Here is a 17,680-nt window from a genome sequence, read left to right as displayed (position 1 = left end):
TTTTCCCTTTCATAAATAGTGGATGGTAGCATTGTAGGAGATGTCTATCACGGTATTAAAGTAAGGAATCCTAAAATAAATAGGACTTCCAATTTAGTTAGTGATTCTAATGAGATTAGAGTCCTCAACAAATGACCTTGTATTTCATTAAAGAATGCATGAATCAAAGAATTGTGGTTTAAAATGGGATTTTGAGCTTCAGTAGTACGTCGGTAACTTGCTTCCTATCAAGTTGCTTTATATGAGATATTGTTTTAGCTACATGATTATGACTTATTTATCTCATAGGACCCATGTGGTATATCTAAATCAGATCTTTGTCTATACAGTTTCTTACCGAAAATAAGTTTAACCATTTTACCAGCCAAAAAATAAGTAATGAAAAGATAAGTTTAAAGCTGAAAACAGAGTTTGGATTAATATATTCCTCTCTCTTTCTCTTATTCTAGTACTGACTGTTAAACTATATATATAGACACACACACACATGGTCGCTAATAAACTAAGAAGCCGACATAATAACAATATAATAACTAAATAATTTAATATCCTAATTACAATTTTGTTATATATTTAAGAATTAATACATCAATTTATAAAATTAAAAAATTTATAGTATCCTTAACATTACTTTAGATATAAAGATAGAATTTGCATGTCACATACTTCTATCGTCTTTTATTTTATTTTTTACAAATGCGACTAGTGTAACTAAAATTATATGTACTAGCAAGTGAATTCTTGAGTGTATTTGGTCAAGTTGTTTCAACCTGTTTTTGTTTTCAATTTTTACAATCGTGGGCCCTTCTAGTGTAGTAGCTGTTTAGAAATTATTTTCAATTTTTTGCTTTTAAAAAACTAAACCAATCATCACTATGTCAAAACAAAAAACTAGAAACAAGTTTTTGGTGTTTTTCGTAAATTGAGAACCAAATTTAGTGGCAATCTTGTAAATAAACTGAAAGGTTGTGGGACCCAGACCATGTGTTATCTCATTCAAACTTAATCTCAGGTTTCACTCATCTGACCCCAAGTCTAATCTTATGTTCTTTCATCAACACTGGCCATTTGTAAGCTCTCTCTCTCTATTTGAGACACAAATCCTAGTCGCCTTCCCTATCTTCGACGTCGGCTTCGTAAGTGCCCTCTCTCTAAGACCTATAGAGACACTTTTTAAAGCACTGCAGTAGGTCCAACTCGAAGAAAAAAAAACTTTTTTTTTTGAAGAAATTATAGCAGCACTGGACAACCGCCTCAGTACGTCCTAGTCTTCCTAAAAGCTATAGCGGCACTTTTAAAGCACTGCAATAGGTCCAATCCCCCCCAAAAAAAAAGAGAACAAAAAACAAAATTTGAAGGACCTATAATGGCGCTCGACAACCGCCGCAATAGGTCCTTAAATGCCACTATAGCCAACCCTTGCATTTAAAACACACACACACTCTCTCTCTCTCTCTCTCTCTCTCTCTCTCTCTCTCTCCTACTTCACTGTTGGCGCCATACCCCTGACCTCTTGCCGACGTCGACCACTAATCTCATCACCGACCCCTCTTGACTCCACCAACCTCTAACTCATCTTCCACCCATTTCCACAAACCCGCCAATCTCTCTCTTCACCCACAACCTCCTTAATGTTGCCAGCCTCGATCCACCTCTCCATCTCTCTCTAGAATCCCACCCCAACCTACCAATGGGGACAAAAGGAAAAAGAAAATTGCTTTAATAATTTGAAGTACAAGCGAAACATAACAAGGTGCAAGCTCTTCATAGCAAGCCTAGATTTATTAATTTATTTTAGTTTTTGTGGTTTTTTTTTTTTTTTTTAATTTTGGGATTTTTCTTGGCTATAAAAGGAAGTTGATACTTTTAAGCAACTGAATTTCTCTCTTTTCTCTCTATATCTTATAAGAATTTTGAAAATACTTGTAAAGCTCTGATATTCCACTCTAAAGTATCAAATTTTAATGCCACTTCTCCTTGAAAACTAAAGGTAAAAAGAGAACTTTAAAATTTTTATGTTTCCTTTCTGATGGGTCTGTTTGATTTGTTAACAAGAGTTACTGTTTGTGATTTTTTAATGCAAACTTTGATTTTTAGATATACATAAGGCCAGCATGGCTTAGAAATTGAATTTGCTTAGTTCTATTTATAAATTTTGTTCCTTGCTTTAAGCTTTGTTTGATTTGCTAGAAGGTGATGGAGAAACGGTTTCAAAATTTTGAATAGTTTGATTTCATTGATATGAGTCTTTAAAAGTAATGGGTTGCCACTCTACTGAACCAATGATACAGTTAGGCTTAGTGTTGATTTATTAGAAGTTTGTAAAACTAAGAGAACATGCAAGATTGAATTAAGATTGTATATTGCTTTTCTTTCTGAGTTTAGTATATAGCTCCAATTCAGGGCCATTAGAATTTGCTAGCTTTAAAAATTTTGGAGTTTTCTATCGTAAAATTAAGTAAGAAATAGTTTTAAGTAAATTTTATGTGAGATTTTTTGTTAATTCAGTTTATAAGCTATAGTTTGATGCAAGTTATTCCCAGGACTAAGAATACTTTTTAATAAAACTATTTGTTTATAATGGTTCCTTTCCCATTTTGAAGCTTTAGATTTTTTGCATTTCAAAAATCAAAATAAATTAAAAACTTTGGAATTCAAAATCACATCATTTGATATCTCTATTCTTTCTCTACAACCAAACAGATGGTAAAGTTGGATTGTTGCTAAATCATTTGCTTTGTCTCAGGCACAGTTTCTAGGTATGGAAATTCTCTCATATAGTGGTGCACCTTGCTAAATCATATATGCACGTTTTTAGACCCCCTAAACACAAACAGATTAACCTAATTATTTAGCCAAGTGATTAACTTTGATAAATTATTCAAATTTAGGTTAACACAAGTAAATTATATCATTGAAACAGTGCAGAAAAATAAATAACACAATGACATGATAACCCTAGAAAACCAAATCGGTAAAAAACCTGAGGAGAATTTAACCTACCTATCCTCAATGTAAAATAGATCCATTATGAAATAATTAAAGTTTTACAATAGAGACTTAGACCACTAACATCCTATTGTTACCTCGAGCAAAAAACTTACTACCACGACCACGTGACAACACCGAGTCCACGGACTACTTCTTTCTTGGATTCACAGCAACCACAAGTACTCCTACTTGTGATATTCTTTAAGCTCTTTACGCAGTAACTCAAGCGATCACGAAGCTATCGACATCAATTTTGATCTTGATAACCCTAGGTATGTATGAAAGCAAACACATCTAGATATCACAAGAGATTCATACACATAGCATAAACAACAACAATAAAACGTGGTTAGGGTTTTCCTTTTATACTTAAGGCAAAACATAAAACCTTACACGTCTTATGGGCTTAGGCTGAGTTGGAAAAATTTGCAGAATAATAATTTACACGAGCTTCGATCGATCGAGTCTAATTTTCAATTGATCGAGCCTTGCAGAAGTGAACAGTAATTTTCTGCAATTACTCGATTCCAACTTTAAAATAAATATACTTTAAGCAATCTAATTCTAAACTCTAAGTTTTGATCATGGTTTGCCAACATTACATATTGAAGTTCTAAAATATTTAGATCCTAAATCCTTAGAACCTAACAAACTCTTCCTTTGGTAATTTGTGACAAAACACATAATAAAACAAAATGCTCAAAGTTACAAAAACAGTCCATTACAATATAATTGCCCAACAAAAACAATTCAACCTCACTACTATCTATCAGTTGCAAGTGTAGACAATAGCAGAACTGAATCAACCTGTATATTCCTGTAACACTTAACAAACACATAAATGCATGTGTGGAAAATACAAGTAAAACAAAATAAATTCTTGATTTCACATAAAATAAAATAAAAGACATATATCATTAAGAACATCAATAGCCAATGTAGCACAATGTGAAACAAGAAACAGAAATAAGAACATAATGTCTCCCTCTATCATATACAACTCATAAAAAATAAACACATCATTAGCCAAAAAAAAAAAGTACAAAGTGAAGCACCTAGATACAATCTAAAGCTCCAAAACTCCAAAAAAAAAAAAAAAAACCCCCTATCTCCATCTATATGTACTCCCCTTTTTTGTAACGAATTGCCAAAGGGTAATCATGACTCATCATCAAAAGGAGGTGGCGGAGATGACCATCTAAAGCTCGCCAAATCTACATGCAAAGACTAAAGCTTCGTGAGCACGTCCACCAAAAGCTGACCATAAGCCACCTGAACAGTCATGACAGTGTCCAACATAGCACGAATGCTAGAATCATCCGAAGTAGAAGGTGGAGGCACAGCAACAGCAGTCGGATCAATAAACTTATCAGCAGTCGGATCACCTGAAGAAGGAGGAGGAGGAGCAACACCCGAAGAAGACTCAATTCTAGGGCGTTTTTTTTTTTTTTTTTTTTGAAAAGAAACAACAAAAACAACCTAGAATAAAATGTATGCATGTTATACAATGCAAATTCTAGAAGAGCAAAGAAAACAAAAATAACAAAGAAGAATGGTCATAAAGAGTAGAGCGATGAAGCACAAGAACCATGTTACAAAGACTCAATTAGATCGAGCCTTTTGCAACTAAAACTTTTTAGATGCAACTCTTGCATTGAAGTCATTATTCACATTAGAATTCTGAGCAACTCCAGGATTGGAATAAAAGTTTAAAACCTTTACCAACTCACCAATAAGTACTATAGGATCTTGTGCTTGAGGCACAAGTACTTTTGGTTTATTTGCTTGCTTAGCAGCTTGCAACTTGAAACAGTTTGGACGAATGTGCCCAGACTTTCCACAAAAAAGATAGACCCATGCAAGTTTATCATGCAACTTGCGCTTAGAAAGAGAAGAATTCTTAGGGTTCAACTCTTTAAGATCAACCCTAATCTTCCTAGGAGGTGTGACTTCTATAGGTTTAACAGCCTCACTCACAGGGGGTTTAGAAAAAGGAACAAAATTTGTGGTATGGGGTTCAGGCATAGAGATGCTTTCTACAAAACCTAAACCAGTTTTTGTCTGAGGGAGACTTTTGAACACTCAACATGTGATCAAGTTAGGAGCTTGCACATCTATTAGTTTGTTCTCTAGCAACAGATAATTCAAGCTCCAAATTCTTAACTTTATCAAGCAAAAGTATGTTCTCAGTTTTCACATTTTTCAACAGTTCATTAGCATCAAATAGTTTCACAAGCAAATTTTTCTTACCAAGTTCAAGAGATGCAATTTTCTTTAAGTCTAATCAACACTCATAGCATTCTTTGCAGAAACTTTGCAAAGCTTATTTTAGGCTTTTTGCAAATTTGCTTCCTCAAAGAATTCCCCATCAGAAAGGTTCTCCTCAACAGCAACACTTTCATTAACTACAGCAGTAATAGTGAAAGTAATGAAGTTTCCATAGAATTATTAGAAGGTTGACCTACTTTCTCTTTAGGTTTTTCAATGTTATTCACCTTAGTGGGATCATTCCTCGTAAATTTTTTTTGTTCAGCATTGTTCTTACCTCTTACCCTTCTGTTGTTGTTACTAAGATAGTTTCTAAAGTTCTTGGCAAGATAGACAATCTTTGTAGCAGAGAGCTCATCATCAAATCCACTCACATTAACATCATCAACAAACTTAAGAGCCATTGATTTGGATTTGCTAGTCTTAGGTAGGTCCAACTCATAGAATTGAAAAGATCATATAAGTTCATCAACAGGGATGAAGTTCACATCCTTACTTTCAGTGATGACAATCATTTTGGGTCTAAAATTCTCAATCAAAGATCTAAGAATCTTCCTAACAACTTTAGGTTGATCATAGATTTCACCTAAATTATATGCAGAATTAACAAATCATTAAACCTAGCATAGAATTCATCAAAAGATTCATCATCAAACATCCTAATACTTTCAAATCTAGTTGTTAATTGTTGCAACTTATTGATTTTAACTGCCTTGGTGCCTTCATGCACAGTCTGGAGGATATTCCAGGTAGTATGAGCAATCTCAACATTAGAGATTCTCTTAAATTCCTCCATAGAAACAGTATTAAAGATAGCATTCATAACTTTGCTATTAAATGTGGCTAGTTCTTTTTGAGAAGTCTGCCACTCACTAACAGGAGTAATGGGTTTCTCTTATCCATATTCAATAGAATTCCAAACTCTCTCATCAATAGATTTCAGGAATACTTTCGTCCTTACTTTCCAATAAGGATAATTATTCCCATCAAAGTGAGGGGGGATAACAAGAGAGTGACCGTGTTCCATGACAACAGGGGTCAAGGATCTAAAAACTAGAGCTAACCCGCTTTGATACCACTTGTTTGTTTTTAGACCCGTTAAAATACAACCAAATTAACTTAGTTATTTAGCCAAGTGATTAACTTAGATAAATTATGCAGCTCTAGGTTAACACCGATAAATCATATCATTATAAAGTGCGGAAAATAAAGAATACAACGATATGATAATCCAGGAAAACCAAACCAGTAAAAAACTTGGAGAGAATTTAACATGATTATCTTCAAGGTAAAACAAATCCACTATGAAATAATTGAAGTTTACACAATAGCGACTTAGACCACTAACATCCTATTGCTACCTCGAGTAAAAAACTTACTACCACGACCAAGTGATAGCTCTGAGTCCACGGATTACTTCTTTCTTAGATTCACAGCAAAGACAAGCACTCCTACTTGTATATCTTTAAGCTCTTGAATCTGCAACTGAATTGATCACCAAGTTCTTGACATCAATCTTGAGATTGGAAACCCTAAGTGTATGTGAAGGGAATCACCTCTGGATCTCACAAAAAATTCACACACATAGCATAAAGAGCAACCTCAAAATGTGGCTAGAGTTTTCTCTTTTATACTTAAGACGAAACATAAAACCCTATACGTTAAACGAGCTTGGGTTGAATTGGAAAATTCTGTAAAAAAACAATTTGCACGAGCTTTGATCGATCGAGTATAATTTTAGATCGATCGAGCCAGGTAGATTTACACAGTAAATCCTACAGTACACTTGATTCCAACTTTACACTTTAAACATACTTTGAGCAAGTTTAAAATAAGACTAAATGTTTTGATCATGGTTTGCCAACATTACAAATGGAAGTTCTAATACGTTTAAACTTTAAGTTTTAGAACCCAACAAAAACAACAAAAAGAAATGATGTTGAATCTAAATCGGTTGAAGAGAGTGAGAAAAGCTTTTGAAAACTTTTGAAATAGTGACGAACACATGAGAATTTCATGTTTTAAAAAAATCTTTGACCGATTTTTGATCGGTCGAAAAATAGGTTCGATTGATCGAAAAACTTATTCGATCGGTCTTGCATCAATCGAGCAGCGATTGAGCCAAACAGATTCAAACCAAATTTTTAATCGCAATTTCGATCGGTCAAGCAACAGGTTTGATCGATCGAAATCTGGAAAAATCAAATTTTTGAAAAATAGAGCATTTTAATGCGGAAACTCCTTAAAGCATATTGTTTTATGAATGAAATGCATGAGTATGTGATGAAAAGTTTTTAAAAAGCCCTTGAATTTAACCCAGATCTTCCAAAAACAAAATTTTCAATCAAATTGTCCTCAAATCTCAAAGTTTAAAACACATTTTGCATTAAAATTAAGGAACTTTTAATCTTGGATGGCTACAACAAGATCACACACAATATAATGTACCAAGTTTAGCAAAGAGTAACTTTTGTAGTGTGTGCAACTAGCAAAAACTTAAGATACATGTGAGGTGATAAACAAATAGTGATCAATCACAATCTCTACAAAATTCATCACATAAATTTGAAAGAGACAATCACCTAAAGAGCTACATCATATAACTCTTACATTTCCTAGAATAAAAGCTTGCAATCATGTAAGTTTCTTGATTTGTCTCATAATGTACACACCAATTTTATTTTATTTGAAACTTATTAAAATAGCTAAGATAATGTACACACCAATTTTATTTGATTGTGACACAATAATGTACACACCAATTTTAGAATTTAATCCGAGGTTACACTTTATGTTCTTTTTGTGCATGTGCTATACTTTTTCAAGCACAAAATCTCATGATATGCAATATGGTGTTCATGATTGGCTAGTAAACAGTGGTGAGATGGTTATTTATACCTTTCTCATTAAGTTCAAGTCCAACAATCAAAGGCTTGTGACTTCAAAATCAAGATCATGTGACCAAAAACTATAAACAACTCCGACACAACATACACTACAAAGCTCAAACTAGTAAAGTGCAATAAAATAAGTTCATCCAAGCTAAACAAGGTACATAAACATGTTATGTAAAGATAATATGGCCAATCTTGATTTCAAATCCAAGAAAAATAATGCAAAACACATTTTTCTTCCCTTTTCCCCTTTTTTTTTATTTATTTTTATTTATTTTTGAAAATAATAACAAAAGCATCCTAGTATGAAATGTATGAATGTTATGCAATGCAAATCCTAGATCGAGCCTTTTGCATCCAAAACTTTTTAGAAGCAACTCTAACATTGGAGTTATTATTCATAATAGAATGCTAAGCAACTCCAGGTTTGGAATAAAGGTTTAAAACTTTTACCAATTCCTCAATAAGTACCATGGGATCTTGTGCTTGAGGCACAGGTACTTTTGGTTTATTTGTTTACTTAGCAGCTTGCAACTTGAAACAGTTTGGACGAATGTACCCAGACTTTCCATATAAATGACAAACCCATGCAGGTTTAGCATGCAACTTATCATTAGGAGGGTTAGGAGTCTTAGGTTTAGACTCTTAAAGATCAACCCTAATCTTCCTAGGAGATGTAACTTTTGCTGGTTTGACAATCTCACTCACGGGATGCTCAAAAGAAGAAACAAAGTTTGTGGAATGATTCTTAGTCATAGAGATGCTATCTTCAAAACCTAGACCAGTTTTGTCTAAGGGAGACTTTTGAATACTCAATATGTGTTCAAGTTTGGGACTCGCAGACATATTTGTTTGTTCTCTAGCAACAGATAATTCAAGTTCCAAATTTTTAACTTTATCAAGGAACAACATGTTCTTAGTCTTCACCTTATCAAGCAATTCATTAGCATCAAACAATTTCAAGAGCAAATTCTTCTTATCAAATTCAAGGGAAGCAATTTTCTGTAAGCCTAAATCAACATTCATAAAATCTTTTGCAGCAATCTTGTAAAGCTTATTTTAAGCTTCTTGCAAATCAGCATTCTTAGAAAGTTTCCCATCAGAAAGGTTCTAATCAACCACAACACTTTCATCAACTACAACAGTAGCTGTGAATGTAATGAAGTTTCCATCATCATCAAACTTCATTATCACCAAGGGTTACAACCATAGTCTAACCATTTGATCTCAATAATGTAGGACATTCTGATATCACTTGACCATACCCTTGACAACCAAAACATTGTTGACCCATAGAATTATTAGAGGTTTGACTTACTTTCTCTTTAGGTTTTTCATTATTGTTCACCTTAGTGGGTTCATTCCTCCTAAAATTTCTAGGTTCAGCATTGTTTTTACCTCTTGCCTTTTTGTTATTGTTTCTAAGAAAATTTCTAAAGTTCTTGGCAAGATAAGCAATTTCTATAGCAGAGTGTTCATCATCAAATCCATTCCCTTCAACATCATCAACTGACGAAAGAGTCATTGATTTGGATTTGTTTGTCTCGGGTAAGTCTAACTCATAGGATTGGAGAGATCGTACAAGTTCATCAACGGGGATGGAATCCATATACTTGCTTTCAGTTATGGCAGTCACTTTTGGTCTAAAGTCCTAAGTCAGAGATCTAAGTATCTTCTAAACAATTTTAGGTTGATCATAGATTTCACTCAAATTATAAGCAGGGTTAACAATATCATTCAATTTAGCATAGAATTCATCAAAACGTTCATTATCAGACATTCTAATACTTTCAAATCTAGTAGTTAATTGTTGCAGTTTGTTAATCTTAACTACCTTTGTGCCTTCATGTACAGTTTGGAGAATATTCCAAGCAGTATGAGCAACCTCAACATTAGAGATTCTCTTAAATTCCTCTATAGAAATAGCATTGAAAATAGCATTCATGGCTTTGCTATTAAAAGTGGCTGCTTTTTTCTGAGAAGTTTGCCACTCACTAATTGGAGTAGTGAGCTTCTCCCATCTGTACTCAATGAAATTCCAAACTCTCTCATCAATAGATTTCAAAAATGCTTTCATCCTTACTTTCCAGTAGGCATAGTTGTTCCCATCAAAGTGAGATGGGATCACAAGAGAGTGACCATGTTCCATGACAATAGGGGTCAAGGATCAACTCTTAGATCAAAGAATCTAAATACTAGAGCTAACTCACTTTGATACTACTTGTACATTTTTAGACCTCTTAAACACAAGCAGATTAACCTAGTTATTTAGCCAAGTGATTAACTATGGTAAATTATTCAGAATTAGGTTAACACAAGTAAATCATATCATTGAAACAGCGCGGAAAAAGAAAGAATACAATGATATGATAACTTAGAAAAACTAAACCAGTAAAAAACCTGGGGAGGATTTAACTTAGCTATCCTCAAGGTAAAACAGATCCATTATGAAAGAATTGAAGTTTTACAATTGCGATTTAGACCACTAACATCCTATTACTACCTCAATTAGAAAACCTACTACCATGACCACGTGACAATTTCGAGTCCACATACTACTTCTTTCTTGGATTCACAGCAACTACAAGTACTCCCACTTGTGATATTCTTTAAGCTCTTTATGTAGCAACTGAAATGATCACCAAGCTCATGACATAAATTTTGATCTTGATAACCCTAAGTATGTATGAAGGCAAACACCTCTAGATCTCACAAGAGATTCATACACACAACATAAACAATAACAGCAACATAAAATGTGGCTAGGTTTTTTTTTTCTTTTATATTTAAGGTAAAACATAAAACCATACAAGTCATACGGGCTTGGGCTGAGTTGGAAAAATTTGCCAAAAAAAAAAAAATCTGCACGAGTTTCGATCTATCGAGTCTAATTTTCAATCGATCAAGCTTTGCAGATTTACATAATAAATCTTGCAGTACACTCGATTCCAACTTTACACATAAACACACTTTGAGAAGCCTAATTCTAGACTCTAAGTTTTGATCATGGTTTGCCAACATTACACATTGAAGTTCTAATACATTTAGATCTTAAAATCCTTAGAACGTAACAGGAACCTCATGATGCTGTGTCACATGCATGATGTGATTGCTTCATGGCCTTCTAGAGGCCTCACCTAGGCGAATTTAATTGGAACCTTAGCCTCAAAAGAAAGTGTCATATGCCCCAAACTTTTCAACCAAAGTTTAGTTGGACCCAACTCTATTAATTTAACACCCAACTCTTCCAACTAAGTATTATCAATCTTAGGAGTGAACCAGGCAGCATGATTTATCTCAATGCTTTTGCCTATGCCTATCCTCCATTTGGCAAGATTTAAAGGGGAATTTGTGTTGAGCATAGACTTTTCCAGTACTAGAAATCCTAAGGTTTTAGTTTCCCATCAAATGGGGAACTATTAGGGAAGTATTTGGCCTTCACAGTTTTAGACAGAACAAAATTAGGTTAGCTGGATAGTCTCCATCCTATTTGGCTAACATAAATTTTTTCAACCAGGATGCTTTTCTCATGCCTATCATCATCTCTGTTAATAATTATGGAGTAATAATAAGATACCATATATATGACAATAATAATTCATATCTGTGAAATAACATTTATACATTCAATTATTTACATTAGTTTTCTTTGTTAAATGCAACCAAGAATCATGTTATTATGTGATCATGTTTTTAGCTTATAATACTTACTAATTAGCAAGTAAAAGGCTATTGAATAACAAAGGAGCAAGACCAAGCCATCCAGCCAGGGAAATTAAAAATAAAAAAACAAAAGGGTTATAATCGCGTTTTTAAAATGTGGATATAGTTGTCCCCTATAGTCGCCTTTTAAAAACGCTGCTAGAGTATGTCCTATAGACGCATTTCAAAAACGCGGACATTGGTCTTGGCCTATAGCCACATTTGTAAAACGCAGCTATAGACCCTTCAGACCTATAGTTATAGGTTTTAGGCCACGGCTAAAAATGTGGCTAAAAAAAAATTGCGGCTATAGGCCGAATTATTCTATAGCCACGTTTTTTGGAGCTATAGCCGCGTTTTTTTTGTAAGTTCTTCTACCACATATAGACTTTTAGTTTGGATGGAAGGAAAAATGAGAGTAGAGAGTAAGGATGAGGTTGAAGTGTGGGGGAAGAGGGGGGAGGGGGGGTGTTCTATACTCTCTCTTATTTGGACATATGTAAAAGAACATACAAATGATATGTCAGTCTATATAAATTTTTGATTATGAATAATGGAAAAACTCAAGCAACTTTGAGTTCACAACATATATGTACATATATATAATTTTGCTTTTCCAAACAAATAGGGTTGTAAACAAGCCAAGTTTTGCCAAGGAGTGTGCATTTGAGCTTGACTCGTCAATAAAAATAAAATGCTCAAACTTGGCTTGAGCTTGAGACAAGCCTAAAAACAATGTTTGAACTTGAGCCTGTGAGAATGCCAAAAAGTTTGAGTTCGGCTTGGCTTGGTTTGATTATTTAGTCAAGCCAAGCTCGAGCTTTATATGAAGCTCAAACTCGAGCTCAAGTCAGGCTTTTTAGCTTGAGATCCAAAAAAATTGCATTATCGAATGCTTATATCACCAAAAATCAAGTAAAAAAATATACATACATACGTACATACATACATACATACATATATATATATATATAATATACTCATTTTATCATGCTTCTAATGCCCATGATTAGAATTTGTTCAAATTACAATTTTACATAATTAAATCTATCCATCATCATTTATTGTCTATAGCTTGAGTAATTGTTCAAAATACAATCTTTACGTCTACATTTGTCATTCGTACAACTATAATCTTCACAAATTTAAATAAATTAGCATTCCAAAACATATATGAATAAACAAGCTATAAATTAACATTCCAAAACATGTGTAATGTCATAATAATAAGTTTATTTAGTAAACATATATCAAGTAATAAACGAGGTTAAGCTCGACATGTTTTGTATCGAGCCCTATTGTTCACGAGCTTGTTCACAAACAATTTTTTTTTTGCTTGAGCTCGGCTTGTTTATCAAACAAACCTAAAACTAAGGCTCAAGCTTGACTTATTTGTAAACAAATGAACATGAACAAGCTTTTTATCGAGCCGAGCTAGAGTTGTTCATGAACGATTTGGTTCGTTTACAACCCTTACATAAAAGATCTAAAACTTGCTGATTTTTCATTTTATGATATGTGCATTAACATTTAGAATTGGTGCAGTTTTACTCGTGATGCAATGACTTTGTTATAAGATCACAACCACAAACAAAATAACCAAAAAAAAAATAAAAAAAAAAAAAAAAAACCATAAATAAGACACATGACGCAAAATTAAATAATAATTAGAATCCAATTTAAAACATAATAAATTTTCTCTCAGTTTTACCTATTAATATATATATATATATATATTACTTAAATCCGACTGATGATAATGATGTTTCCTCTTACTTGTAACTAATAACGGGGATTATTTTGTATCAAAGTCTTTTTCTCTTTTTATTACTTGTTTGAGTTTTGATAAGTTACAAGAAGAAGAGATGATATTTGAATTAAAGCTTATCGGCAACTCTGTCGTGTCATACAGTCATGTATAAAAACAATTCACTGTAATTTTCCACGCATAATGTATGTGAAGGAAATTTAGGAAAGAAAAGATGAAAATATATATAGTACACACCCGACACCAAGAACTGATAACACAACCAACAATTGTGTTTATGCACACATAGTGCATGCCTACAACCCTATCATTCATGAATCATATGATTTCAAATTTACACCTGATAATTTTGCACTACAAACTCAGGATATTGTATTAACCACTGCAAGTATAGTGACCTCTGCTTCCACCACGAACGTGTCCTTCACCAGTAAACCCATGTTTGTCAGATTGGAAGAACCGATTGAGATGAATCGGTTCCAACCATGCACATAGCTTGAGGCACTAAACCACCTGCTAACTGCAAATAGTAAAAGAAGGATCTTAGCTAATTTTCAGAATTCCATTCCCGTTTATGGTTGTGAGTGTGGTTCTATACCTCATATTAAGTTAACATGCACCTATATATCTTGTTTCAAAACTTGACAATTAATAACCCCTGATGTCTTATCAAAGCTTGATTTTATGGCGTCACATCCTCAAAGAAAAAACACACACAAACAAACAAACAAACCAGCTGAAGCTGACAATTACGTTTAGCAGAAGGATGCCTGCCATTTACTTGGTCCAGGATGCGCATCGTGAATTCCACAAAAATTTTCGTACCAGCAGAAAGGCTTGATTTATTAGCCAGAGCCAAACTCAGAGAATTATAGCTGCCCATTCCAATGCCTTCTCCATTGGGAGCGAGCCATATCTTCCTGAAACAATCAGCATGAATGGTGTATTAACCTCTGGTATCTCATGCATATATGTTTGACAATCAGCATATATATCTCTCACACACAGACAAACACTTAAGGGGTAGCGGAAAGCCAAGAAAGCTGATCATAATTCATAAATAAATACCATTTATAAATTCCAACATTGAATGAATTTGAGTCATAAAAATCTGAGGTCAATTTAGAGTAGTTCTCGATTCTAAAGACAAACTTGTTTGTAATGGACTCCTTTATTAGTTCTAGACACTCTCCTTTGTCCATGCTTCTTTGCTTACTAACAAAGACCTCAGCTCCAAATACACACATGTCATCAACAAGATATCCATTGCTGGCATCTTTAAAAGTTTTGAGAGGAATGACTTTATCATAGCCCCATTCAAGCTTTATTCCACGAAAGCGCCTTTCCTCTTTTTTGGTATCTATAGGCAATACAATGTGACAAAAATAATTAGCAAAGAGCAAATGCTTTGTATTTGCATGAGATAGACGTTGAGATTTTATTGTGATCAAGGAAAACAAATTTACAAAGAGAATAAATATTTTGTCATTTAATGTTAGACGAAAAAACTGAGAAATTGATACACTTCGATAATATCATTAAACTGAGACATTGAAGATGTGTTAACTAGACAAGAATACTTGCCCCAAAAAAATAATAATAATAATTAAAAAAAAAAAACCCTAGCTAGACAAGAATACATAAACAATGCTTCGTTAGTTCCCAGGAAAATAGTTAAAGTTGAGGTTTGATGAAGAGAGTTAACCACGTACAACCTTGAAAAAAAAAGGTTGTATGATGATGTGTAAACCAAAGGGTTATTATGTGTGATCAAATGTATTTATATTCTAGTAATATATATGATGATGTGTTATATCCTTATTGGATAGTGTAAACTCTCCTTATAAAATTCAATCTCTTAAAAAAAAGTACCAGTAAAAAATGACATGTTAATTAAGGAAGTGACAAGGAGTATAACTTCGAATAAAATAAAAAGAAGGAAAAGAATACAAGTGATTTGTTGAGGATTTATAGTCGACCCCAAAATATTTTGAATCAAGCCTTTATTGTTGTTGTTGTTGTTATAAAGTCATGTCAATAATTATGAAAAAAAGTTATAAAAAAAAAAAAAAAAATTGTTACCTCCTCAGACTTTTTGAGTATGCAAAGAGTGGAATACCTTCAATAGTCAGGTAGTTATCCCTGATCTGATCATGCAAGAAAAACCGGAAAATTGCATGCACTTCCCAATCAGGAGGGAGTAAATCTGCTGCATCAATTGCCAAGTAGAGAGAGATGTGCTCGGTTACATTCTTGTCCTTGTTTCCACTGGGGTAGATAACCAATTTCCTGTAAGAAAGTCCCTAATTGTTTGATGCATTTTAACGATTACATGAAAAAATAGTGATAATGAAAGGCCGTGCCCCTATCAAAAGGTAACTATGGCTTGCTATAGATAAATTTAACAGAGAAAAAGAAAATGTACCACTTGTAACCTCCAGATTCAAATTCCCCCGTTTCATATCTTTCCATTGAATTCTTTGCAAGTAATGAAAATGATTTTATTTTGACTGTGAAGTGCATTGTTGGTGAATCTGAAGTAGATCTTGAAATGTCTGCAAATTGTGTTCACAAACATAGGAGGTAAGAGCTAATAATAATATGTATAAAATATTGCCAATCATGTAAAATGAGATGATCATATGATAGGGTTGTTTGGACATCTTAAGGAATATGAAAAAGCCTCTTGTGTTTGTGCATGTGCATTACAACATTCAAATTTTGTTGTGAAATAAGAAGACATCTCCCCTGTTATCACCATGGCAAATTAGTACATCAGGTTATAAAATATCCTCATTAATGTTTCTTTAAGATGAGTAAATAAAAAATTGAACTCCTCAATCTCTTTTCAAATCCAATGAAAATCACAGCACTCCGATTCAATCGAAGGAAATCAAAATGTCTCAGAAATGAACTACAAAAAAATAAGAAACATATATTTTATGTGCAATCTCATAAAGGAGCCAATCATTTTAACTCTTTTGCATTATTTTCTTTCGGTCCCTTTTTGCTAAATATATTCAGTTTTTGAAAATTATTTTGTTACAAAACTTCTTTCGCAACTTATTTAATTATGTAGCCTCTTTTTTAAACTCAATTTTTTAAAAGAATTGAGTTTCAATGTGGAACTCAATTTTGCTAAAGTTGAATTCTATACAATTCAATAGAACGCAGAACTAGAGTTTGAGAAAATTGAGTTTCAAGTTTAGCACATATCACTAAATTGCATAGAACTCGACTTCAGAGAAATCGAGGTCTACTTTAAACTTGATTTTGAGAAAGTCAAAGATTACATAAGTAAATAAGTTGCGACAGAGATTTTTTAACAAAATAATTTTCAAAAACCAAATATTTAGCTAAATAAGTACCTTTGGATTTGAGTTCTAAATTGATATGGTGGCAATTGTATAAAGGGCCTAAGTTGCATAAAGGAGTGATATAACTAGTCAAAGGATTTCATTCCTGCAAATAATGCTTTCATATGTAAAAATTAAAAAGACACATACACACTAAGAACATAAAGATATATATAGTATACCATCTGGGTTTTCGAAGATAAGTTTGGCCATGATAAGGAAATTGACCAAAGAGCTGTGTAGATGCCGTTCACAACAATAAGATTGGATTTTTTCTGCTTATAAAGGCAGAGAGAGAAGCTGTGTTATTCCTAGCTGAAAGTGTTTTCCAAGGGTATCTGTTAACTGTTATCCTTTCCTTGAAGGAGTTCATTTTGTAGAAGGATAAGCATCCATTCTCTGCTTGGAGGTGTTTTCCTAAAATTTTAAACTATATATAGGACGTACATAGCTAGGAGCACGCATTCTAATTAGCAAAGAATAAAAACCTTTCCAATCTCCATTGACACAGGGCTATATAATGCCAAACGCTTATAGTTCATTGTCTTCACCACAGACATGTCGTTTATCTTGATTGTTCATATATATGCTATTGGATGTCATACATTGAATATATATACACACTCGTACTCGCTATAAAAACTTAGAAGCCAACATAACAACTAAATAATTTAATATTCTAATTAATTTTTTTGTTATAT

The 17,680-nt window shown here is 33.2% G+C and overlaps 1 protein-coding gene across 1 annotated transcript; it reads right to left on the bottom strand.

Moving 5' to 3' along the window:
- Positions 1–13,734: 13,734 nt before the first annotated feature.
- On the bottom strand, positions 13,735–17,227 carry LOC112039317 (MATH domain and coiled-coil domain-containing protein At3g58370). The gene is made up of 6 exons (XM_024072179.2): positions 17,162–17,227; positions 16,049–16,178; positions 15,743–15,912; positions 14,692–14,983; positions 14,377–14,543; positions 13,735–14,143 (listed from the first exon to the last, which is right to left on the bottom strand). Exons 1-6 carry the CDS (start codon positions 17,190–17,192, stop codon positions 13,986–13,988), a joined length of 948 nt encoding a protein of 315 aa, XP_023927947.1. The 5' UTR covers positions 17,193–17,227; the 3' UTR covers positions 13,735–13,985.
- Between the last annotated feature and the right edge of the window lie 453 nt (positions 17,228–17,680).

This window comes from Quercus suber, unplaced genomic scaffold (assembly GCF_002906115.3).
Source record: "Quercus suber isolate HL8 unplaced genomic scaffold, Cork oak 2.0 scaffold_366, whole genome shotgun sequence".
Taxonomy (NCBI): domain Eukaryota; kingdom Viridiplantae; phylum Streptophyta; class Magnoliopsida; order Fagales; family Fagaceae; genus Quercus; species Quercus suber.
Note: the sequence above shows the minus strand (reverse complement) of the source record. Positions and strands in the feature narration are given on the sequence as shown.